The sequence below is a fragment of the Pongo pygmaeus genome, chromosome 10, assembly GCF_028885625.2.
Source record: "Pongo pygmaeus isolate AG05252 chromosome 10, NHGRI_mPonPyg2-v2.0_pri, whole genome shotgun sequence".
NCBI classification, from domain to species: domain Eukaryota; kingdom Metazoa; phylum Chordata; class Mammalia; order Primates; family Hominidae; genus Pongo; species Pongo pygmaeus.
The window spans coordinates 115535516-115562209 of NC_072383.2; the positions used below are offsets into that span (position 1 = coordinate 115535516).

The 26694-nt window shown below is 46.6% G+C and overlaps 1 protein-coding gene across 3 annotated transcripts in view; it reads left to right on the forward strand.

The window, feature by feature from the left end:
- Positions 1-26694, forward strand: part of RNFT2 (ring finger protein, transmembrane 2) — a 116023-nt gene that overhangs the window by 82840 nt on the left and 6489 nt on the right. For all 3 annotated transcript variants that reach the window (XR_010122711.1, XM_063646759.1, XM_063646758.1), the window contains exons 8-10: positions 13288-13437; positions 15446-15511; positions 15669-15770. Coding sequence is in view for 2 of the 3 variants with exons in the window: in XM_063646759.1 (XP_063502829.1) it covers positions 13288-13437; positions 15446-15511; positions 15669-15770 (318 nt within the window). In the remaining variant the exon portion in view is untranslated. The remainder of the gene's footprint in view (positions 1-13287; positions 13438-15445; positions 15512-15668; positions 15771-26694) is intronic.

Consider the following 26694-nt stretch of genomic DNA (forward strand, 5'->3'; position numbering starts at 1 on the left):
TTCTTCCACATCTTACTTTATCTCCTAGGGTCTCCTAGGGTCTCCCTTTCTCTGTTTCTCAGAGTGGCACAAAGCCACTCTGGAAAATCAGGCTGGATTTAAATCCTGGCTCCACCACTGTCTAGCAACTTTGGACAACATACCCTGCCTCTTTGAGCCTCTCTCTCCTCACCAGTTAACGGGGGCAAATAATTTCAGTGTCCATCTCCTGGGATTGTCAGAGTCTGGGGACAGCCTGCAGGTACTAAGTGTTCAACCGAGAAACTCATCACTGAACTAGAAGCCAGCCCTGGTCCTTCTCTCTTTCCTCTTGTAACCCTCTCACTTGCTGGGTCTCCTACTCTGTTCTTCCCTCCCCTGCCTCTGTGTTTGAGCTTTCTCATCTAAGAAATGGGAATGCGTCGTAACTACCTACAAGAGGAGCAATTGGTGTGCCGTTCCTGGCCCCTGGTACGCGCTTAATACGGGGGTTACTCTTCCCCTGTTGCCTTCTCACCTGGACTCTGCCTCCTGAGTGTTCTTTCTCTTCTGGCCTCTAACTCTGCCATTTCTCTCTTCCTTTCTTCTGCCCCCCAGCCCCATTTCCCCCTCCTGTTTCTATCCACTTCCCTCCTTCCTTCCTGTGTTCTTCTCTAGCCTTGCTTCTGTCCCCAGTCCTGCCCCGTCACACTTGTTTCTCCCACCCCTCCTGGCCGGGCGCTGCTGTGAAGTTAGTGGTCCAGCCCCGATCCCACCCCTAGCACTGGAGGAGACCCAGCACGGGCCTCAGCTCATTAGCCCAGCCCTTCAGGCCTCCAGGTCGGTGCTGGGTCTGCAGGGCTCTGCCACCTGTGGTCCCCACAACCCCACCATCCTAACAGGCCCGCAGGCCACCTTCCCAGGACAACATGTCTTTGTTTTCAGCTCCTTGTCCCAGCCTGGCCCGCCCACTTGGGAGCAGGACTTGTGGCCCCCATCCCCTGTGGCTTTTGGGAGCCAACAGGCAGTCCATCCAGGGAAGAAAAGCAAGCAAGGAAAAGTCACGCAGGAGGCTGAGGGGCCCCTCTGGCCCAGGAGGCTGGAAGCAGTCCCTCCTGCTTATTTTTCCACATGTGGAAGGAGGGCTTTGAAATGCAGATTCCTGGCACTGTGCTAGCTTGCTAGCTTTAGTCCATGAAGCTTTCTATCCTCCTTTTTCTGACAACTCGTTTCTTTTTATTTTTATTTATTTTTTTTTTTGAGACAGAGTCTTACTCTGTTGCCCAGGCTGGAGTGCAGTGGCGCAATCTCAGCCCACTGCAGCCTCCGCCTCCCAGGTTCAAGCGATTCTCCTGCGTCAGCCTCCAGAGTAGCTGAGATTACAGGTGTGCACCTCTACACCAGCTAATTTTTTGTATTTTTGGTAGAGACGGGATTTCACCATGTTGGCCAGGCTGATCTTGAACGCCTGACCTCAGGTGATCTGCGTGCCTCAGCCTCCCAAAGTGCTGGAGTTACAGGTGTGAGCCACCCTGCCTGGCCAACCTCCTTCGACCAGAGGAACCAGCCCTCCTCTCTGTCCCCTTAGTTCTGATGAGACTGTCAGTCACAGTGCTGCCCCCCTGGTTGTGACCAGGACTGACCAATCATAGAACCCCATGGCCTCTTGGCCTCAGAGCTTGGTTCCCAGAGGGGAGCAGGGCCATCACTTTGGCAAATGGCCCCAGGAGAAACAGGGTCTGTCTCTCTCTCTCTCTCTCTCTCTCTCTCTCTCTCTCTCTCTCTCTCTGTGGCAATTCCAGCTGTAAGAGTGTTGGCTTGGGGCTGCCAGTGGCCATCTTTCCTACCAGATACTGTCAGATCCAGCATTTTCCAGCTGTGTCACCTGGGGCAGGTTATCTAACTTTACTGTGCCTCCATTTCCTTATCTGTAAAGTGGAAGTATTAATAGCACCTGCCTCATAGTGGTGTGCACAGAGTGGTGCCTAGCACATAGTTAACAGCTAAGTCACCATCATCATCATCACCACCACTACCACCACCTGCAGTGAGTCCAACCTTGGCAGGAGAGAATGAAACTTACACACAAGAAACAGAGAAATCTAAGCTGAGAGATGGGGAAGAAGAGGAGAGATAGAAAGAGAACTGGCTCACACCTATAATCCCAGCACTTTGGGAGGCTGAGACGGGCAGATCACCTGAGGAGTTCGAGACCAGCCTGGTCAACATGGTGAAACCCCATCTCTACTAAAAATACAAAAATCAGCTGGCCATGGTGGTGCATGCCTATAATCCCAGCTACTTGGGAGGCTGAGGCACAAGAATCACTTGAACCCGGGAGGCAGAGATTGCAGTGAGCCAAGATTGAGCCACTGCACTCCAGGTTGGGCGATAGTGCGAGACTCTGTCTCAAAAAGCAAAACACAAAAAGACAAAAGGAAAGATACAACTAGAGAAATAGAGAAGGCTCTTTGACGATATTGTTTGACCTCCTGGATCCAGGCATCCTTGAAGCCAGAGCCGCCCCTGCCTTCCCAGTTTTGTGACCTAATACATTTCCTTCTTTGTAGAAGCTACTTCATGTTAGCTGTCACTTATAGCCTAAAGTGACATCAGTAGTTGTTGTAACAGTGCATAGAGGCCCAGAATGGCAGAGCTGGGTCAACACCCCCATCACACAGAACACTGAGGCCCAGAGAGGGAGAGCAGCTTGCCCAAAGTCACACAGATGCAGAGGATGTGCACCTAGCTACCTGACTTCAAATGCCACACTTTAACCCTGTTTTCATGTTATAAATGGTGACATATAAAAATTAGGCCAAGCGTGGTAGCTCACCTGTAATCCCAGCACTTTAGGAGGTCAAAGTGTGTGGATCGCTTGAGGTCAGGAGTTTGAGACCAGCCTGGCCAATGTGGCAAAACCTTGTCTCTACTAAAAATATGAAAATTAGCTGGGCGCCGTGGCACATACCTATAATCCCAGCTACTCTGGTGGCTGAGGCAGGAGAATTGCTTGAACCTGGAAGGCGGTGGTTGCAGTGAGCTGAAATTGCACCACTGCACTCCAGCCTGGGTAAACAGCAAGACTCTGTCAAAAAAAAAAAAAAAAAAAAATTAATTCTCCTGCTTTCCTGGTCCACTGCCATCCTCTTTGACCAGACTTAACTTATTTTTTTCATATTTCCAGGCTGCTAACAGTGCTGCAGCTAACATTTATTGAGCACTTACCATGTGCCAGGCACTGAACTCAATGCTTTACACACATTTGCTCATTCATCCTCCCAACAAACCTAGGAGCTAGGGGCTACCATTAGCCCCATTTTACTAGCAAGGAAACTGAGGCACAAAAGGATGAAGTGACTTGCCCCAGGTAACTCAGGAAGAGACAGAATCAGAATTCAAATTCAGGTCATCTGATTCCCAAGTCCATGCTCTTTGCCATTGTGCTCGCTCAGAATCCAGGGCCTCATCTTTGAAGAGGCAGAGCTAGGATCTGCACTCAGAGCCACGTTTCTTTCCCAGGTCTTTCCCATGGTATTTCTGTGCCCAACATGGCAGTCACTGGCCAACCCTCCCTGTCTCACTCCTACCCTCATCATTTTCTAGAACATTTGTTATGTATAGACTCCCATTCCTAGTATCTTCAGCATTAGAGCTCTCTATGAGCCATGCATGTGGGAGACCCAGCTGTTTCGAAGCACAAGGCCATTTAGTTTGCCCCCTCATTTGTCCATTACTCATTCAGCAAATGTTTCTTGGTCACCTACTGAGTCCCAAATGCTTTCTATTAGTTAGTATTGGAATCAAATAGTAACAGCAAAGAATCCAAAATAATAAGACTTAAATTTAAAATATGTATCTCTTTCTCATGTAAAGGCCAAAGATAAGCCGCCCAAGCCTGGGAGTATGACACCTTCCAGCCCACTGCTTCACCAGCTCTAGGGTGTGGGATTCCCCCTCATGGTCGAAGATGGTAGCAAGAGCACCAGCCATCACATCCAAGTTCCAGACAATAGGATAGAGGAAGTGGGGAAGAATAAGGTGAAAGCTTCTCTGAAGTTTCTACATGACACTTATAATTGTGTTCACGGTGAAGACCCTCTTCCTGGCTTGCAGAAGGCTGTCTTCTCACTGTGTCCTCAAGTGGCAGAGAGATCTCTCATGTCTCTTCCTATAAGGGAACTAATCCCATCATGAGAGCTCTACTCTCATGATCTAATTACCTTTCAGAGGCCTTATCTTTAAATACCATGACATTAGGGATTAGGGCTTCAACAAAGGAACTTGAGGTGGGCACAGTTCAGTCTATAGCACCAGCTGAGTAGCCTTAGATGGGTACCTTAGTTTTTGTTGTTGTTGTTGTTGTTGTTGTTGACTTGAAACAACCACTTAATTCTCACAATTTTGCGGGTCAGGAGTTCAGTCAGGACACACTGGGTACAGCTTGTCTCTCCTCCCTATGTTATCTGCTGGGGCTGGACTGTCCAAGATGGCATCTTCACTCCCAGGTCTGATGCGTCAGCTGCAATGGCAGGAATGGCCTTCTTAAGGTCCTATATCTGGGGCCTCAGTTCTCACCGTTGGCTGGTTTCCATGTTTCTCCTCCAGTTAGTCTCAGAGCTGCTCCCCTTCCACATGTCCTCTTCACTGGGTCTCTCCTTATAGCTTGGGCTTCCCACAAACATGGCAGCTGGAGGAGGGAGAACTAGCAAAAGGAAGGAAGTGAAAGCTGCCTGATCTCTTAAGGCCTAGGCTTGGAAGTCCCAGATATCACTTCTGTTCACCTTAGTTCGTTTGAACCTGCATTTTCTCATCTCTAAAATAAGGCAGCAATAACATAATGGCCACATTTCTGGATTATCATGAGGGCCAGTACTAGCTATATCATGTACTGGGCCCTTCTTATGTACCTGTGTTTTAGATTTATTCGCTTATTTAATCCATAAGATCACCTTGGTGTGTTGAATATAGGTTATACTGACATGTGAGAGCAAATGGTTACATTTTCAGGAAATTTGCAAATAGTTGTTAAATCATTGGTAGCTTGAAGTTGGCCTTGTGGGAACATTTACACCACAGAAATTGGCAAACACACAAATCAGGGCCTTTTCTTTCCCCCAGAGACCTAGTTTGCCAGCACACGACTGCATGCATATCTATATGTATGTGTGTATATATGTATGAATGTATGTGTATATTCAACCCCATTTACAGATGAAGAAACTGAGGGTCATAGAGGTTGAATTATTGTGCCAAATCAACCAATTTGGTAGGTGATAGATCTGACCTTAGAATCCCAAATCCCATGCCTTTAAACCACTAGGCTGTCCTGCCTCCACAGATGAAAAAATGCGTATGAAAGAGATTCCTAAACAGGCAAAGCTGTGTAAATATTCATTATTCATCTTGATACAGAAAAAAAAGGTTTCATCTCTGTCTGTGCATTTTTCATACATAGAAGCTGCTGACAGATACTTGATTATGTCTCTCCTCCCTTCCTCCGCACCCCCATAAGTCTTCAAATCATCTTTCCCATGTAGGTGCGTTCTTCTAAAAAATTCTCCTCTCTGTTCATTTCTTCTGCTTCTCAGCATCCTACTCTCCTTCATTTCCCACCTGCTTCTGGAGCCAGCCCTTTGTTGTTTCGATGTTTCCCATTTCTCTTCTTGTCCCACCCCTCATCTTGGCAGTGAGGAAGTCGGAACAGAATCCACCTTCCCAACTCGACACTCCCACCCCCTTTATCTGAATCCAAGCAGAGAACCGTCCGTGCCCAAGCACGTCCTGCAACAATTGCTACCATTTCCACTTCACGGTGGCAGGGAGGCGAGACAGCTCATAATCTGATCGTATTCCTTGTTCTCTGACGCCCCAGAGAAACCACACATCCCATTTGGTGGTCGTCAGAAATAACATGCTTAAGAAACCTGGAATTATAAAACTGCTTAATTAGGGAGAGATGGTTTTGCTGGGATATGCCGAATTTTCCTTGGTGGTTTGATCTCCGTTTCAAAGTGGCCCACCCCCTGGCAGCTAATTGCTACCTTTAACGGGGTGCCACGTAGGCTCTCACTCTCTTAAATTTATTTGCTGTGACATCAGTGCTTGCTTATAAAGAGATATTCTCTCTTCAGCGTTTCAACTCTCCTCCATCAGCAAACTGTAGGAAGTTGACTTGAGTAATGAGGATGGAATCTTCAGCTTCAAGAGGTCCTCCTTTGTTACATGAGCACCTACTACATGCTAGATGCTGGGAATACACCCAGAGCCAAATTATCTTCTCCCATAAGGGGCTCACAGTCCAGTGGGAGGGATGGATAGTAAAATAATTTTTTAATATTGTGAAAAATGCTTTGAAGGAGTAATTTAGGGGCTGGGTGTGGTGAATTACACCTGTAACCAGCACTTTGGGAGGCCGAGCCGGGTGGATCACCTGACTCAGGAGTTCGAGACCAGCCTGGGCAACATGGTGAAACCCCGTCTCTACTAAAATACAAAAAAATTAGCTGGGTCTGGCAGCAGGTGCTTGTAATCCCAGCTACTCAGGAGGTTGAGGCAGGAGAATCGTTTGAACCCAGGAGGCAGAGGCTGTAGGGAGTCAAGATCAGGCCACTGCACTCCAGCTTAGGCAACAGGGTGAGACTCCATCTGAAAGGAAAGAAAGAAAGAGAGAAAGGAAACAAAGGAAAGAAAGGAAGGAAGGAGTGATTTAGGGGGGTCTTCAAAGGTGTACATAACAGGAGCACCTAATTCGATTAAAAAGTCACAGAAGGCTTTTCATAGGCAGTGACAGTTAGCTGAGACCCAAGAGATGAATAGATGTTAGTTCAGCAAAGAGTAGAGGGACCACTATTCCATCTGCGAAGGAAGAGCTTGGTGTCATTAAGCAAATAAAAGACAGGCAAAGAAACTGGTATTAGAACCTTCCAGGAAATCCTGGGGATGTGTTAGAATCCCCATCGTGACTTATCTAGATTCTGATAGAACAGACCACAGGTCAGAAAACTACAGGCTACAGGCCAAATACGTCCTGCTACTTGTTTTTATAAGTAAAGTTTTATTGGAACACAGCCACAGCCATTCACTTACCTATTGTCCAAAGCTATTTTCCTACTGTAGTGACAGAGGTGAGTAGTGGTGCCAGAGACCGTATGGCCTGCAAAGGCTGAGTACTCACTACCTGGTTATTTGTAGAAAAAATTTGCCAACACTTGTTCTAGAGCTGCCCAATAGCAGGTGGGAGGTTTGGGATTTGGCCCAGAAACCAGCCTGCAGCTAAGGGGACTGAGAATTGGAAGATCCAAAGACAGTGACCAAAACTAAACCTAAGGTGGCAAGTGACAATCCTAGGTCTGATCCCAGCCTCTTTTGTTCCTGTGGCTGTGCTCTTGACCGCCAAGCCAGACTGGTTGTTGAGACTGGCCTACAAGGAAGAACAGAGAGGGGACCAGAGTCAGCCAGACGCCAGCAAGCAGGGGCTCCCAAGAGACACAGGGACCTTTCATGGGGTAGCCATGTCCTTACCTGTCATGAGACCAGGCAGACCAAGCAGGAGGCTGCCCACCAAGATGGCGCTCAGACCAGTGACCATCTTTTCCTTCACCTCTTGGCTCTGGAACACCCTTCCTCCCTTGCCGGCCCTCATTTCTTCACCAGTTTGGCTGTTAGTCGTCCATTAAAGTAGTGCTTCTCAAACTTGGATGTGCACTCGGGTCACCTGGGAACCTTATTAAATTGTAGATTCTATTTCAGGAAGTCTGGGGTGAGGCCTAAGAGCCTGCATTTCTAACCAGCTCCCAGGCGATGCTGATGGTGCTGGTTCATGGCTCACATTTTGGGTGGCTGGAAAGATAACTTCTCTTAGACTTTCTTGATCAGTTTCCCACCCCACATCCCATGCCTCAATTCTGGGGCCCACTCACATTTACCTCTAGCAGAGTTCTACCACACTGTATTATAGTAGTTTGCTTAGTGATGGTTTTCCTCATTGGGTAGCAAGCTTCCTGATGACAGGGATGAGGTCTTAGTTATCTTAGTATCACCAGAGCCTGGCACTGTGTCTGGTGCATAGTAGGTGTCCAGAAATGGAAGCAAGGGTGGGAGGGAAGAAGAAAGGGAGCGGGCGAGGAAGAGAGGGAGGGAGGGGCAGAGGAAAGGAAGGAAGGCAGCATCAATGGATAAAAGGCAGGAAGGGAGGGAAGGAAGAAAGGAAATACAGATGGGTGGAAGAAAGAAAGGTAAGGAAGGAAGGAAACAAGAGTGATCTAGGGGTGCACTGAATGTAGGGAAGAGTGACAAAAGCAGGTTAAGGCCAGGCATGGTGGCTCACATCTGTAGTCCCTACAGGGGACTCACGAAGCCAAGCCGGCAGGAGGATCACTTGAGCCCAAGAGATGGAGACCAGCCTGGGCAACATAGATAGACCCCATCTCTAAAACACACAATGTTTTAAGTGAAAAAAAAAAAAAAAAAAGAAACAGCAGGTCAAGACTGGCAGTTGAGAGAGGTTGGACAATTTGGTCCAGGGTAAGATGGAACATACAAGAGTTGAGAGACCATGGGTGAGAGCAATTTGGGAGACATGAGGGAGGCATGAGACAGCTCAGTGTGGGTCGTTCAGGGAATGAAAGTTCAAATCATGGGTATTCTGCAGATCTTGGGGTCTGCAGCAGGGTATGGACAGGCTTGGTTAGCCCTGGCCATACACTGAGTTGCTGTCCATTGGTCCAGCATCCATCATGCCCTTGTCCATGTAAAACAAACATGACAGCCACCCCCTACATCTCTGTACTCCAGTCACCCCCATCTTCCCAAAAGTTCCAGAGGGAAACCAGCATTTCCCTCCAGGGGATGTTTCTGGGGCTCAGGGACTGGTGGGAGTCAGGAGGGGAAAGGAAGGCCCTTTGGGAAACAATGGCCTCCCAACTGGAGGTGGCCAACTAGTCACAAAAATCAGGCAGGGGATGAGTGATGATTGAACGCCCTTTCTTGGTCCTTGGTAGATGTGGGTATATGTGCTCCAAGGAATCCTCTTCTGAGTGACCTGTGCCCAGCCCATCAAGATGGAATATAAAAAGGTGGCTATAAATCTCTGTCCACATGCCACACATACGATGTAATCTTGGCTCACTTCAACCTCCACCTCCTGGGTTCAAGTGATTCTCATGCCTCAGCCACCCATGTAGCTGGGATTGTAGGCATGTGCCACCATACCCGGCTATTTTTTGTATTTTTGGTAGAGACAGTGTTTCACCATGTTGGCCAGGCTGGTCTTGAACTCCTGGCCTCAAGAGATCTGTCCACCTTGGCCTCCCAAAGTGCTGGGATTACAGGCGTGAGCCACCGTGCCCAGACTCATTTCCCCTCTAATTTAAACATATCACATGCTCAGTATAAAAAATCTGGAGAGAGCATAAAAACACAAAGAATGGTTTTTTTTTTTTTTGCATTCTCTATTATTTCCATTTGGAACAATAATATGAGCATTTGCTTGGGTCAAATGATATCTTTCATCAGGATGATTTCTTTTTTAACTTTTAATTTTGAGATAACTTTAGACTTAAAGAAAAGTTGCAAAAGTAATGCTGAGGGTTCCCATATACCCTTCATTCCTCTTCCCCTAATGTTAATATCTGATATACCAGAGTCCAATTAGCAAGGGCAGGAAATGAACATCAATACTGTTACTACTAACTAAACTAAAGACCTTATTCACATTTTGCCAGTTGCCCCATTGACATTATTTTGTTTTTCAATTTTTATTGTTGTTTTTTTGTTTTCGAGACAGGGTCTTACTCTGTCACCCAGGCCGGAGTGCAGTGGCACAATCATAGCTCACTGCAGCCTCGAACTTCTGGGCTCAAGCAATTCTCCCACCTCAGCCTCTCAAGTAGCTGGGACCACAGGAACTCACCACCACTCCCAGATAATCTTTTGATTTTTTTGTAGACACAAGATCTTGCTATATTGCCCAGGCTGGTCTTGAACTCCTGGGCTCAAGGGATCCTCCCACCTTAGCCTCCCAAAGTGTTGGGATTACAGGTGTCAGCCATTGCACCTGGCCTATTGACATTTTTTTGCTAGTATAGGATTGAATCAGGGCTGGGTGCGGTCACTCACGCCTGTAATCTTAGCACTTTGGGAAGCCGAAGTAGGAAGATCACCTGCTGTCAGGAATAGGAGACCAGCCTGGCCAAGGTGGTGAAACCCCGTCTCTACTAAAAATACAAAAATTAGCTGGGCGTGGTGGTATGTGCCTGTAATCCCAGTTACTTGAGAGCCTGAGGCAGGAGAATTGCTTGAACCCAGGAGGTGGAGGTTGCAGTGAGCTGAGATTGTGCCACTGCACTCCAGCCTGCCTGGGTGAAAGAGCAAGACTCTGTCTCAAAAAAAGAAAAAAAAAAAAAAAAGAGAGAGAGAGAAAGAGAGAATAGGATTGAATCCAGGATCCCATGTTATATTACTTATCATGTCTCCTTAATTCTCTCCAACCTCACATTCCTTGCTCTTCTCTTTGTCTTTCATGATCTTGACATTTTTGAAGAGTGTTGGGCCCCTTCAACTTGGAGCCAGGTGCAATGGCTCATGCCTATAATCGCAGCACTTTGGGAGCCTGAGGTGGGAGGATCTCTTGAGCCCAGGAGTTTGAGACCAGCCTGGACAACACAGCATGACCTCGTCTCTCTACAAAAAAAAAAAAAAGAGAGAGAGTATCTTTCAACTTGGATTTGTCTCTTGTTTTCTCATGATTAGATTAGAATTTATTGATGAGTTTTGGCGAGAATACCACAGAAGTGATACTGTATCTTTTCATGGCACCATGTCAGAGGGTTCAGGATGTCAAAATGACTTCTCACTGGGGATGTTAACCTTGATCACCTGATTAATATAATGTATATTTGCTTTCTTCACCATAAAGTTGCTATTTCTTCAGGATACATTTTTAATGGCTGTATGGCTTTCCATTATAGATCTCTAACATAATCAGGCCCTCTTTTTTGTACATCGTGTTTTTTACATTTATTTATTTATTTATTTATTTATTTATTTATTTATTTATTTTTTAGTATTACAAAGAATGCTGTAGTGACCATTCCTATAGGCACATCTTTGCACATATCTCTGATTATTTTGTTAGGGTAAATTGCCAGACATAGAATTGTTGGAGTAAAGATTATTCATATTTTTACAGATGTAGATGCTTGGGGCAGGGTTGTTTGTTTGATTTAATCAGCTTTATAGAAGCAGGATTTAAATACAATAAATTGCGCACATTAGGAGTGTATATTTCAATGAGTTTTGGCAAATGTGCACACCCATGTATCCCCCATCCCAATCAAGATATAAAATATTTCATATTTCTAGGCCAGGTGCAGCAGCTCACACCAGTAATTCCAACACTTTGGGAGGCTGACGAGGGGCAGATTGCTTGAGCCCAGGAGTTTGAGACCAAGCTGGGCAACATGGTGAAATCCTGTCTCTACTAAAAATACAAAAAAATTAGGTAGGTGTGGTGTTGTGTACCCGTGATCCCATTTACTTGGGAGGCTGAGGTGGAAGGATCGCTTGAACCTGGGAAGTCGAGGCTGCAGTGAGCCATAGTCGTACAACTGCACTCCAGCCTGGGCAACATAGCAAGACCTTGTCTCCAAAAACAAACAAACAAAAAAAATATATCTATCTATCTATCTATCTATCTATCTATCTATATATATATATATATCTTTCTATCCCTTTCCAAAATTTCCTGACACCTCCTTGCAGTCAGTTCTCCCCACCTCTCACCCCAGACAACCAGGGATCTGATTTCTATTATCTCAGATTAGTGTTACCTATTCTAGGACTTAGTATAAACCGGAATTATACAACAAATATTCTTCCATGACTGTCTTCTTTGATTCCACATAATGTTTGTGACATTCGCCCATGTCATCGTGAACATCAGGCATTCGTGTATTCTTATTGCTGGACAGCATCCTGTTGTATAAATACGCCATCGTTTGTTTATCCATTCTTCCATTGATGGGCGTCTGGGCTGCTTCCAGTTTGGGGATTTTATGAATAAAGCCACTAAGGACATTGGCATACGTGTGGACATATGTTTTCATTTCTCTCGGGTAAATAGCTCAGACTGGAATTGCTGGGTCATAAAGTAGGTATGTATTCAACTTTATTAGACACTACAGAGTGGGCGTATTTTCATCTCCATTTTACAACACAGGCCACAGAAAGCTTGAGGGACTTGTCCAAGGTGAAGGGGAGGAAGAGAAATAGGATTTTTCTCCAGGAATAATGCTAGGTGCTTATCCTGTTCATCTCCTTTAATCCTCAAAGCAACCCTGTAAGGTGGGAATTCTGATTCCCATTCTGTAGATGGGGAAACTAAGGGTCATGAACATCCAGCAAGTTCAGGTTCAATCCCAGCCCAGTGTGAGTACCCAAGTCGTGCTCTTTTTTTTTGAGATGGAGTCTTGCTCTGTTGCCGAGGCTGAAATACAGTGGTACAGTGGTGTGATATCTTGGCTCACTGCAACCTCTGCCTCCCAAGTTCAAGCAATTCTCCTGCCTCGCTTGAGTAGCCTCTGAGTAGCTGGGATTACAGGTGTGCCACCACGCTCAGCTAATTTTTGTATTTTTAGTAGAGTTGGGGGTTCGCCATGTTGGCCAGGCTGGTCTCGAACTCCTGACCTTAAGTGATCCACCTGCTTCAGCCTCCCAAAGTGCTGGGATTACAGGTATGAGCCACCACACCCGGCCCCTGTTCTTTCTCAACACAACTAGGTATTCATCCTGCCTCCTTGGAAAGAGCAGGTGGTGGAGCTAGGAAGGACACGTATCTCCCCGTTTTGGGCCTTATGGCCTGGCTTTACCTGCATTCTGTGCTCATCCTGCCTGGGCCCCTGAGAGCAGTCGCCTGTGATGCTCGAGTCAGCCCTCTAAAGATGAGGATGGCGTGGATGCGGAGGGCAGGGACTACGCCCCCACCTTGGGCTTTGAGCCCTCCAAGCCACAGCAAGACCCAGAGGGTGACCCACTCTCCAGCCCTCTGCCTGAAGGTGTAGAGTTTCTCCTACCCTGAAACTTGATCCTCAATCCTGGGCACTTTGGTCTTCTGGGCTGCTGGGTGGTGGGTGAGGGCAGCAGGCAGGGGCCGCGTCTCCCTGGCCATATCACAGCCCCATTAGGAGCTGGCCTGAGTGCTTTCCAGAGCTGATTAATGGCCTGCCTGTGACCTGGAATGTCATCACTGCCCGGGGCGGGGGGCCCCCCCAGCTGGGTCCTTTGGGTCTTTACTGCTAATAATAATTGATGTTCTCTGTGTGGTTGCAGGGAAAGTTCTATCTGGTCATCGAGGAGCTGAGCCAGCTGTTCCGATCCCTTGTCCCCATCCAGCTGTGGTACAAATACATCATGGGTGACGACTCCTCCAACAGCTACTTCCTGGGAGGGGTCCTGATCGTTCTCTACAGCCTCTGCAAGGTGAGGTGGCCCCAAGGCTGGAGGGCCGGCCTAAGGAGGGCCCCATTCACTAGTCAGGCCTCAGGGGGCTCCTGGGCAACCTAGAATACCCATGCTGATTTATTTATTTATTTATTTTAATTGAGGGAAAATTCACACAACAAGAAATTAACCACTAACTGTTTTATTTTTATTTTATTTATTTATTTTTGAGATAGAGTCTCACTCCGTTGTCCAGGCTGGAGTTCAATGGCGCAGTCTCGGCTCACTGCAACCTCCGCTCCTGGGTTCAAGTGATTCTCTTGCCTCAGCCTCCTGAATAGCTGGAACTATAGGTGTCCACCACTACACACAGCTAATTTTTTGTATATTTAGTAGAGACGGGGTTTCATCATGTTGGCCAGGCTGGTTTTGAACTCCTGACCTCAAGTGATCTGCCCACCTCTGCCTCCCAAAGTGCTGGGATTACAGGCATGAGCCACCATGCCCGGCCTCCTGTAATTATTTTAAAGTGTACAATTAAATGGCATTGAGCAGATTCACAATGTCACGCAACCACCACCACCTCTGTCTAGTTCCAAGATATTTTCATCACCCTGAAAAGAAATACCTATTAAGCAGTCACTCCCCATTCTTCCAACCTCCCCTTCCCCCAGCCCTTCGCAACCACAAATCTGCTTTTTCTGTCTCTATGAATATACTTATTATGAATGTTTCATATAAATGGAATCATGTAATAGGTGCCCTTTTGTGTCTGGCACTTTCATTTAACATTGTATTTTTGAGGTTCATCCACATTGTAACATGTATCAGTATTTTTTCTGGTTCAATCTACCCTAATTTCTCACCTATGAAGCTCACCATATGATATTCTTTCCAATAGTCATCTTCACAAACACTTCAAGGTACATACTATTATTACTCCTTTTTTTTTTTTTAGACCAAGTCTCGCTTTGTTGCCCAGGCTGGAGTGCAATGGCGCAATCTTGGCTCATTGCAACCTCCGCCTCCCAGGTTCAAGCGATTCTCATGCCTCAGCCTCTCTAGTAGCTGGGATTACAAGCATTCACTACTATACCTGGCTAATTTTTGTATTTTTAGTAGAGATGATGTTTTACCATGTTGGCCAGGCTGGTCTCAAACTCCTGACCTCAAGTGATCCACCCACCTCAGCCTCCCAAAGTGCTGGGATTACAGTCATGAGCCACCCCACCTGGCCCCCATTATTCCCATTTTACAGGTTAAGAAACTGAGGTACAGGGAGGTTAGAAACTGAGGTTACTTGCCCAAGGTCACTCAGGTAAAGACAACAGAACAAGCATTGAACCCAGGCGGGCTGCTTCTAAAGCCATAAGCTCCCAACCACACTTCCACTGAATGTTTTCTATCTCTCTTACCTCAAAAATAGTATCTGTGTTAAATTGCACACCCTCAACTCCTCAAATTAGTACGCAGTGCTTTTTTTTTCATCATTAGTACAAATCAGAGGTTTTTTTACCCCCTAAAAATCCATACATCCTTCTCTTTCTCTTTGGTTCTCCATTTCTGGCTTTAGAGAATCCTGGGAGGATGCATGAGTTCTTCTCTTTCCTTCCTTCCAGCAGGACTGGCCAGGCAGTCCATGTAGTATCAGCCATTGGGGTGTACTGATTACTTGCTGATTCTGATCAACACAGTGGCTGACTGGAGTGCTAGATGGAGAAGGGTTATCAGGGTGGGCTGGGCTCAGAGGAAGAGTGCTGTGATCGATTAGCAATGCCTGCTGTGGGCTTGGGAGGAGAAATAGGCCCTATGCATGCCATATATTTGCTATTCTGGCCTAGGTAGCAGGGGAAACTCTTGATATTAGGCAACAAGACAAAAGCCATGCAACACTGTTGGGAAGAAAGAAGTGCAAATGAGAAGAGGAGCCCTAAAAATGTTCTGAGTCAAAAATGGGTGGAGGGTCAGAGGATGGGGTGGGGTGATTGTGCAGGGGTCACGAGAGATCCTTGGGTACTTTTCAGCTACCACCCTGCTCTCCTTTCAGTCCTTCGACATCTGTGGACGTGTGGGCGGAGTTAGGAAAGCCCTCAAGCTTCTCTGCACCTCTCAGGTGAGTTGGCTTCAGGTGGTCCCCACCGAGGTCCTGAGAATCAGGAACTGGAAACAGCAGTGACCCCTTCCTCAGCCCACAGTTCTCACAGTGCTCCTGAGGGCATAGTTCCCAAGAGCGTCCATAGCTGTATTTGCCTCTCCCCTCCCTCAAATAGAACTATGGAGTCCGAGCCACCGGGCAGCAGTGCACAGAAGCCGGTGACATCTGTGCCATCTGTCAGGCCGAGTTCCGAGAGCCTCTGATTCTCCTGTGCCAGGTGAGCAGGGTTCAGGCGGGACCATTGGAGACCAAGGCTGGGGGAGAGCAGGACCCTTCCCCATGGGCAGTCCTCGGGTCTCTGGCATGGGTCTCTGGGAGCCAATCCGGTTAAGACTGGAGTCAGCCAGACCTGGGTTCCAATCTTACTTCTGCCTCTTAGTAGCTGGGTGGACTTGGGCACATTATTTCACCTCTTTGAGCCTTGGTTTCCTTAGTAAAATGTAGACATGCTAAATTCAGTATGGTGTAACATCAAAATATCCTGCATGTGAATTTCAGCAGCATTCTTGACCCCTGATGGGTCAGTCACTCTCTCTCTGAGCCTTGGTTTTTCTCATGTCTAAAATGGATATAATAGTGGCCAGGCGCGGTGGCTCACACCTGTAATCCCAGCATTTTGGAAGGCCGAGGCAGGCAGATCACCTGAGGTCAGGAGTTCGAGACCAGCCGGGCCAACATGGTGAAACCCTGTCTCTACTAAAAAAAATTACAAAAATTAGCCAGGCATGGTGGCACACACCTCTAGTCCCAGCTACTCTGGAAGCTGAGGCAGGAGAATTGCTTGAACCTGGGAGGTGGAGGTTGCAGTGAGCCGAGGTCATGCCACTGCACTCCAGCCTGGGCAACAGAGCAAGACTACATCTCAAAGAAAAAAAAAAAGGACATAATAATAACAGCTACTTCATAGAGCTATTATTATGATTAAAGTAGATTATCCATGCAAAGAGCTAAATTTCAATTATTCAACCATAGAAGTTGCCAGAACTATCATTGTCATCTGTATAATTATTATTACCATTTGTTTTTATTAGTTGTGGGTCACCAGCCCACAGTCATAAGTGCTGGCCTGTTCCTTTTAACTCCCTAAATGTGTCCCTCCTCCTCCTCCTGACATCAGGGACTAGGTGTCAATTCAGCAAATGTGTATTGGGGTCAAAGCATCCTATCTGACACCAGGAAGGAGAGGCAGAGGGCCCGCAGATCCCGTCCCCTCCTCTGGAAGCTCACAGTCTCCGCCGGGAGACAGACACTTACATAAATAACTGTGAAGCAAGGCAGGCAGTGATAAGTGCCATGTAAGAGAGATTCATGCAGTGTCTCGGGGGACTAAGGCAGAGAGCGATGAGTTCCAGGTTGGGAAGGGTTTTTGGAGGAGGCATAGCCTGGAGACTAAAAAGCATGGAAAGGCTTACGGATAGGGGGATAGAAGTTGGGTTCCTTTTTAACGTCGACAAGCATTTTTGTTGCTGTTGTTATTGCCGTTTGGAGATTTGGAAGGGGGAGGTTGTTTTTCATGTTCAATTGTATTTCTTTTTAAATGGATAATATATTTGCATGAATCAACATTCAAAAAGAAGACTAAAGAGACATGATGACTAAACACAGTCTGGGACCTGGGTTGGATCCCAGAACAGAGAAGGGACATTAGTAGAAAATGGGTTTGATGAAATCCAAATAGAGTCTGGAGTTGAGTTAATAGTAACATATCAACGTGGGTTTCTTAGTTTTGACAAATGTACCACGGTAATGCAAGATGATGACATTAGGGGAAACTGAAACCCAGTGAGGGGTGTACTGGGATTTTCTGTTCTATCTTTGCAACTTTTCTGTAAGCCTTAAATTATTCCAAAAAAAAAAGTTTACTTTAAAAAAATCTTTGAAAGATATAAAAAGGAGGCCTGTCACCATATGTATGTATATGTGTGTATATATTTATACCTACAAACATATCTTTTTAAAAAAAGACATAAGTTATAGTACATGCTACCTATGCTGTTTTCTGCACCTTCCTTTTTAACTTAAAACTCTACCTTAGAGATTGCTCCTTATCCTATTTTATAGCTGTATAATGTGCCATCTTATGAATAGACCAGTTTGTTTAACCATTCTTCTATTGATAGGCATTTAGTAGCTGATAATCTTTTGTTATTACAAATAAGGCTGTCATGAATGATCCAGAATGGGGAGATCAATTGCACCAACCTGGGCCCATCGTGTTGATTAAAGGTTAATTCAAGGGAAGCATTTAGAACTGCTCCTGGCACGTGGTCAGGGTTCAATAAATATTAGCTCTTATGGGCATGCATCCCATTTCACACACACATGAGCTCTTGGTAGGATAAATTCCTAGCAGCAGAATTACTGGGTCAGAGGGTACACAATTTTGACAGTTATTGCTAAACTGCCCTCTGTAAAGAGTGTATCCACTTAATGCTCCTAGTATGCAGTATGACACAGCCTCTTGCTCCTTCTCTCACCAACACACAGCGTTACCAAGCCTCTTTTGAGCTTTGCCAATCTGACAGGTGACAAACGGTATCTCAGTGCAGTTTTAATTTGCATTTCCCTAATTATGAGCGTGGTTGAGCATCTTTTCATATGCTTCAGAGCCATCTGTAGTTCCTTCTTGGTAGCAGGGACGATTTGAACATGATGTCAAGGTGAAAGTCTGACAAGCTCTCTAAGCCTCAATCTGTTTGTCTCTCCTCCATTCTTCTCCTGATACCGCTATGTCTTCCTGCAGCGGGATTAGAAATTCTTGGGAGGAGTCAGACAAGACACCCATTGTCCCAGATCTAGGAGTAACAGCCACATCCAGTGCTGGTTGAAGACTGTACATATGACCAGGCCAGGCACACATTTTAGTCTTGCTCTGTTGCTGTGAGCTAGGCCTGGAAACGCAGAGACGATTCACACAGGTAAATGGGTCATGCTGATTCCTAAAAGCATTGAATGAATGAACAAATGAATGAATGACTCGGCTTCGATGTTGCTTCCTCCATAAAGCCTTTCCTGACTCTGCTTCCCCAGACTAGTCACGTCCCTAGCTATATGGTCTCATAGATGCCTGTGTTTTTCCTACTTAGCACTTATTCCAATTGTTAACTAGGTAGTTCATTGGGTAATTAGATGGGCAAGGTCTGTCTCCCTTCTGCCAAATCACAAGCAACATGAGAGCAGATACCATGTCTGTCTTGTTTAGCAGCAGAGCCACAGTACTGTCTCAGTAAATATTGGATGGATGGATGGATGGGTGGATGGATGGATGGATGGATGGATGGACGGACAGACAGATGGATGGAGGGATGCATGGATGCACAGATGGGATGGGTGGGTGGATGGATGGATGGATGGATGGATGGACAGAAGGAAGGATGGATGGGATGGTTGGATGGAATGTTTAGATTAATAGGATGGATGGGTGGGTGGATGGATGGATGGATGGATGGATGGGATTGGTGGGTGGGTGGATGGATGGATGGATGGATGGATGGATGGATGGATGGATGGATGGGTGGGTGGATGAATGGAAGTGAATGATGGCCAGGTGGAGAAGTTGGTGGGTGAGTGAAAGGTAGGTGGACAGAGGTATAAGTGAGTGAGTGACTGTATGGATGGGCAAATGGATGGACAGATGAGTGGGTAAATAGGATGGATGGACAGATGGACGGATGGATGGAATGGTGTCCAAGTGGAGGAGTGGATGGGTGAGTGTAAAGGTGGGTAGATAGAGGTATAAGTGGGTGAGTGACAGTGTGGGTGAGCAAATGAATGGACAGATGGGTGGGTATATAGATGGGTGGGTGGGTGAATGGATAGGTGGAAGGAAGGAAGGAAGGAAGGAAGGAAGGAAGGAAGGAAGGGGCAGAGGGGCCCACTAGGCTAAAGCCACACCTTGTCTCCCCTTTAAGCTCAATATGTCACTCCCACTCCACCCACTACCCCCTGAGCTAGGGCTCAGGAAGCAGATTGTTAATTGAAGCTAGTTGGGCAGACACTGAGCATGTTCTGAGGTTAGAATGCTCTGCTCAGGAGCGCACTTGCCCAGTTAGGCACTCTGCAAGTATTTATGGTGTGCCCTCTGACAGGCTACAGGGAGCCAGGGAAAGGGCATTTTGAACACAAAGTGAGAAGCTTGGTTCATTTAAAGAAATCCTTTGCCAAAGAGAAGAGTAAGAGTGCATTTAGAGAATGAACTGTCCTCCAATTCTTGGTCACTATGAGTTTGGTTTTTTGCATGTTTTATGATATGAAGGCAAGAGGGCAGGAGAATGGTGACTCCTGTTGATTTCGTGCTTACAAGTTCTTCATACTTGACCTTATCTGTCCCCATCCTCACAGACACTTTGGGAGGGACATAGTAACCCTATTTAATAGAGACAAAGACTCAGGCTCAGAAAAACAAAGGGATGGACTTGCCTGAGGTCCTGTTGTTCCTCAGTCACAGAACCAGGATTCAAATCCAGAGCCTCTGATGCCATTGGCCATGCCCATTCCATAAGGCTTGGTCTCAGGCTTTGAGATGCCCCCAGGGCTGCATTAAAAGATCAGAGAACTTTTTCCAGAAATTCCTGGGAATAGTCTCTGCTGTGTCCAGCCAGGCCTGTGCACGTTGCCTCCTCGGAATGAATGAATGGCTGAGCTGGGATCAGAGTTCTTGACACCTACCTCTGACTCCTCCATCCAGTCATCTATGCTTTGAGGGCTTATTGAGCACCAACAATATCCTAGGCACTAACTCTGTAACCCTGAGCAACACATTTCATTGTGACCCTGACCCTCCATGTCATCTGTCGTCCAAGACTGACAAGCTGCTGGGCAGCTCGTAGGACTTTTTTAAGAGTTATATGAGATGATGTATAGGGCTGTATATGGGTTTTGAAAATCACAGTGTATTATACCGATATTCAGTATTAGTGTTTAATTCTAAGTCTGGACATGGCTGGCCTGGTTTATGTGATTAAAGAGGATCTGAGGTTAGGGGTATGTATCTGTGTGTGTGTGTGTGTGTGTGTGTGTGTGTGTGTGACCTGTCTGGTAGTAGCCACATTTTCAGTAATGTCATTTTTCGTAATTAAATGCTTCAAACATCCTTTCCCAGATTCTCTATAATAAGTAAGGGTTTTCACTACAAAGTCAGATGCTTTTTGTATCAGTTATCAATTGCCGTGTAACAAGTTACCCCAAAACTCAGTGGCTTAAAGCAACAAATGTTTATTATCTCACAGTTTTTACGGGTCAAGAATCCAGGCACAGGCCAGGCATGGTAGCTCATGCCTATAATCCCAGCACTTTGGGAGGCCAAGGTGGGCAGATTGCTTGAGGCCAGAAGTTCAAGACCAGCCTAAGCAACATAGCGAGACCCCATCTCTACCAAAAATACAAAAATTAGCCAAGTTTGGTGGTGTACGCCTGTGGTCCCAGCTACTCAGGATGCTGAGCTGAGAGGATTGCCTGAGCCCAAGAGGTGGAGGCTGCAGTGAGCCAAGATTGCACCACTACATCATAGCCTGGGTGACAGAGGGAGACCCTGTCTCAAAAAAATAAAAAGGCTGGGCATGGTGGCTCACACCTGTAATCCCAGCACTTTGGGAGGCCAAGGCAGGCAGATCACCTGAGGTCAGGAGTTCAAGACCAGCCTGGCCAACATGGTGAAACCCCGTCTCTACTAAAAATACAAAAATTAGCCAGGCATGGTGGCACACACCTGTAGTCCCAGCTACTCAGGAGTCTAGGGCAGGAGAGTCACTTGAACCTGGGAAGCAGAGGTTGCAGTGACCCAAGGTCATGCCACTGCACTCTAGCCTGGGTGACAGAGCAAGACTCTGTCTCAAAAAATATATATATTTTTAATTTATATATATATTATTTATATAATTATAGCTATTATATATATATAATAAATTTTATATATATATAATAAATTATATAGAGAGAGAGAGAGAGAGAGAGAGAGAGAGAGAGAGAGGATCCAGGTACAACTTAGCTGTGTCCTCTGCCCCAGGGCCTCTCACAGGCTGCAGTCAAAGTATTGCCAGGGCTGTGGTCATCTCCTGGCTCAACTTGGGGAGGAGCTGCATCCAAGCTCTGCTGTGTGGTTGCTGGTAGGATTCTGTTCCTCATGGGCTGTGAAATTGAAGGTCTCAGTTCCTCACTGGCTCTTATGGCCAGTAGATACCCTGAGTTCTGGAAGTCACAGTCTTTTGTAACCCAATCCCAGAAGGGACATCCCATCACCTTCACTGTGTCCTCCTGGTTGGAAGCAGGTCACTAGGTGCCACCCTAACTTAAAGGAAGGGGATACACGAGGCTATGAACACCAGGAGAAAGGGATACTGGGGGCCATAATGGAGATCTGCCTCTCACATGCCCAAGTCGGATTCCAACCCTGCCACTTAGCAGCTGTGTACCTTGGGCACACAGCTCCCACTCTCTGAGTCTCACTGACCTGTCTGTTTGCTGTTATGAGACTAGGGTGCAATTATGCACATAAAGAACATTGACTGGGCCTGGTATCGTGTTCCTACTTTATTTTATTTATTTGTTTGTTTGAGACAGAGTCTCCCCCTGTCACCCAGGCTGGAGTGCAGTGGCATGGTCTTGGCTCACTGCAACCTCTGCCTCCAGAGTTCAAGCGATGCTCCTGCCTCAGCCTCCTGAATAGCTGGGATTACAGGCACCCACCACCATGCCCAGCTAATTTTTGCATTTTTAGTAGAGACGGGGTTTCTCCATGTTACAAACTCCTGGCCTCAAGTGATCCACCCACCTTGGCTTCCCAAAATTTTGGAATTACAGGCGTGAGCCACTGTGCCCGGTGTATTTATACTTTATAAGGGGTAGTGGCTCATGACTGTCTGTTCTCCTCCTCACCTGCATTCATCCCCCTGGACCCAGGCCTGGCTGCTTCCTGCTTTCTCAGCTCACCCTGAACACCAAGTGCTAGGTCCAGAAATGCCCCTCTCCCACTCAAAGCCTCTTCTCTCACACTGGGGCTGGCTGTTGTGATTGTAGGCTCTTGTCCCAAGTCCCACCTGCCTGCTCTGGATCTTTGGGCAAGATCTGGATAGAATTTGGGGTGAGGGTGAGGTGACTGGTTTAACCCCAATTCTGTGCTTCAGGAGGCACGACCGGGGGCAGTTAACAATCCAAGGCCAGCCGAGCACAGTGGCTTGCACCTGTAATCCCAGCATTTTGGGAGGCTGAGGCGAGTGGATCCCTTGAGCCCAGGAGTTTGAGACCAGCCTGGGCAACATAGGAAGACCCCAACTCTACAAAAAATACAAAAATCAGCTGGGTGCCGTGGTGCATGCCTGTAGTCGAGCTACTCAGGAGGCTGAGGTGGGAGGATCACTCAAGCCCCGAAAGGTCGAGGCTGCAGTGAGCCGTAATCACACCACTGCACTCCAGCCCAGGTGATAGAGTGTGACCGTGTCTCAAAAAAAAAAAAAAAAAAAAAAAAAAACCCAAGAAACAAACAAACAAAAAAACAATCCAGGGCCACCTGCCTTCCCCACTGCCCATCAATCCACCCGATCCTATCCTTCTCAGCTGAGAAAGGGCTCCTTCTTCCTCCCCCTTCCTCTGTAGACGTTCATACCTTTCTCCACATGCTGGAGGCAGTCCACGGCCGTGAACTCCTCAGCTGGGCCCTGGGTAAACCTGGTTTTTTGAACCTTTTCATTTGACACCAGATTCTGTCCTCCCATTTCTCTGAGGAAGGGATTGTGAGCTCCCGGAGGGCAGGGACCAGGCCTTCGTCACCCTAGTATCACCAGACTTTCCTGTTTGGTCATTTGTCATCTGCATTCCCATTCATTTGTCCTCTCCGTTGACAGAGCGCCTACTCTGTGCCAGCTCAGGGCTGGACAGTAGGAGTACGATAACAACATGGCTGCCCTCATGGCGTTTACCACCTAGAGGGCGGGGCAGATGTTGACTAAGCAGTTAGAACAGTGGTTCCCAAAGTGTGGCCAGGGTACTCCTGGGGGTTCCTTTCAGGGGGTCTGTGAGGTCAAAACCATTTATATAATAATACTAAGACATTATTGGCTTTTTTGCTCTAGTTCTTTCATGAGTGTACAGTGGAGTTTTCCAGAGGCTGCATCACCTGTGAGGAGGTCATCACTCTGGTGGCTCATGAATATGTGCTTGTGTATTATGGGGTTTTTTTGGTTGGTTGGTTGGTTGTTTTTTTTTTTTTTTTTTTTTTTTTTTTTTGAGACAGAGTCTCACTGTGTAGCCCAGGCTGGAATGCAGTGGCACGATCTCAGTTCACTGCAACCATCACGGTTCAAGCAATTCTCCTGCCTCAACCTCCCGAGTAGCTGGGATTCCAGGCAGACGCCACCATGCCCAGCTAATTTGTGTATTTTTAGTGAAGACGGGCTTTCGCCATGTTGGCCAGGCTGATCTTGAACTCCTGACCTCGTGATCCGCCCACCTTGGCCTCCCAAAGTGTTGGGATTACAGGCGTGAGCCACCGTGCCTGGCCATTATGTTTTAAATATGTCTCCGTTTCTATTTCTAAATATTTCTAAATTTGTAAATATAGACAAATTTAAACCACATAGACAAAAGCTCTTTGAGGTCTTCAGTGTTTTTAAAAAATATAAAGGGGTCTTAGCACCAGAACATCTGAGAACTATTAAATTAGAAGTGTGAGAGCCTCAATGAATGTGTTGAATGAATGAGTGAAAAAACTGCTAAATTTCATGGCTATTTCCCATTCAGTTAACCAAGTTTATGTGAACAGGGGTTGTGTTGCATTCTCCTATGTAAGTACCACTTTTGTCCAGGGTAGCATGGTTAAGTCCCATTCGGTTGGTCAACAGATATTTACTGAGCATCTGAGCAAGAACCGTACTCAGCATAAAGCCAGGTTCTGCCCTCAGAAAGCTCTCAATCCAGTGGCTGGGCACGGTGGCTCACACCTATAATCCCGGCACTTTGAGAGGCCAAGGTGGGAGGATCACATGAAGCCAGGAGTTTGAGACCAGCCTGGGCAAAAAAGTGAGACTCCATTTCCACAAAAAAATTAAAAAATCAGCCAGGCATGGTGGCACATGCCTGTAGTTGTAGCTACTTGGGAGGTTGAAGCAGGAGGGTCGCTCAAGCCCAGGAGATCAAGGCTGCTGTGAGCTGTGATCGCACCACTGCACTCAAGCCTGGACGACAGAGCAAGACCCAGTTTCAAAAAAAAAAATACATATATATATATATAGAGAGAGAGAGAGAGAGAGACAGAGAGAGAGAGAGAGAGAGCTGTTAATCTAGTGAACAATCAGATGAATTTGCAAATAATTCCAGAAGTGTCATGCGATGCTTTGAGAGGAGTTTTCGCCAGGAAGAGTGGCATAGGAGAGAAGACGCGATCAGTACTTATATTTGCAGGAGACAGTAACAGGATGGAACTGGGGCAACATCATAAAACAAGGGAGACATAATTGCTTGGCTGAGTCTTCCAAAAGAACTGGGCATGCACCCAGCTGGTCAAGATGGAGAAAGGGCATCCCAGGGTGATACTAAAGTTGGTTGGAAGGCTGTGAATAAGCCATGGGTTGCAGGTCATGTGGCATGTCAATGACATCAGTTACTCCAGGGTGCGAGGATGGGGCTGGATGAGAGAAGGGCCATCATAGAGGGTAATGGGTGCCATAGTGGGAATCTGTAGAAGCTGAAGGGCTTGCTGACCCCTGGGTCCTGCCCTCCAGACCATGATGAGAATCCAGTGTGGTCTTCACGGCTCTGTGTGGACTTCTCTCCTTTCCCCACTCCCTCTCTCCCCTGCACCCCCAACTACAGCCACATTAGCTGTCTTCAAGTGCCTCAAACATCTTCCTATCTCAGGAGCTTTGCACAGGAGACTTCCTTCAGCCTGGAATGTTCTATCTCCATCCCCTCTCTTCTGCCCAGTTAACTGCTAAATGTTCTTCAGGCTTCGACTCAAGTGTCCCCACCTCCAGGAAGCCTTCCTTGACTACCCCTTGGATCAAACTGGTCCCTCTGTCACACACCTCCATAATACCATGGAAATCTCCTTCAGAGTGCTGTCTACAATTAGGCACCCACTCTACACCATGCTAGGAATGAAGGGGTTTACAAGAAGCTTACAGCCTGGCATGGCAAGACAGATAATAAACAGTAAACATATAAGATAATAATCATTATTACTATAATAATAGCTAACAGTTACAGAGCACTTACTATTTGCCAGTCATTATTCCAAGTGCCTTCTTTTTTATATTATTTTTATTTTTTTAGACAAGGTCTCACTCTGTCTCCCAGGCTGGAGTGAAGTGGCATGATCATAGCTCACTACAGCCTCAACCTCCTGGGCTCAAGCAATCCTCCCACCACTTCAGCCTCCCAAGTAGCTGGGACGGCACATGCCACCATGCCCAGCTAATTTTTTTTTTTTTTTTTTTTTTGTAGAGACACGGGGCATGGGGGTGGAGGAAGTCTCGCCATGTTGCCCAGGCTGGTCTCAAACTCCGGGCCTTGAGCCATCCTCCTGCCTTCGCCTCCCAAAGTGCTGGGGTTATAGGCATGAGCCACTGTGCCTAGCTTCTTTTTTGTGGTTTTGCTTTTAAAAAAACATTTTGTTTAGATTTTTATATTATTATTTTCCTCAAACGTTTCATTTTGAAAAATTTCAAACCTGCAGAAAAGTTGCATGAAACTCTTCTATTCTTCACCCAGATTTACCGATCATTAACATTTTACATTTGCCCTTTTTTTGACATCAATTTTTTTCCCTAAACCAGTTAAGAGTAAGTGGTAGACATTTAGATTCTTCATCCCTAAATACTTCAGTGTGCATCTCCCAGGAACAAGGACATACTCTCAGATAATCACAATTCCACTAGCATGCCCAGGATTTTTTCTTTTTTTTTTTTTTTTTGAGATGGAGTCTAGCTCACTCTGTTGCCCAGGCTGAAATGCAGTGGCACGATCTCGGCTCACTGCAGCCTCTGCCCCCTGGGTTCAAGCGATTCTCCTGCCTTAGCCTTCCAAGTAGCTGGGACTATAGGCATGTGCCACCACGCCTGGCTAATTTTTGTATTTTTAGTAGAGACGGGATTTCACCATGTTGGCCAGGCTGGTCTGAAACTCCTGACCTCAGTGATCCCCCCACCTCA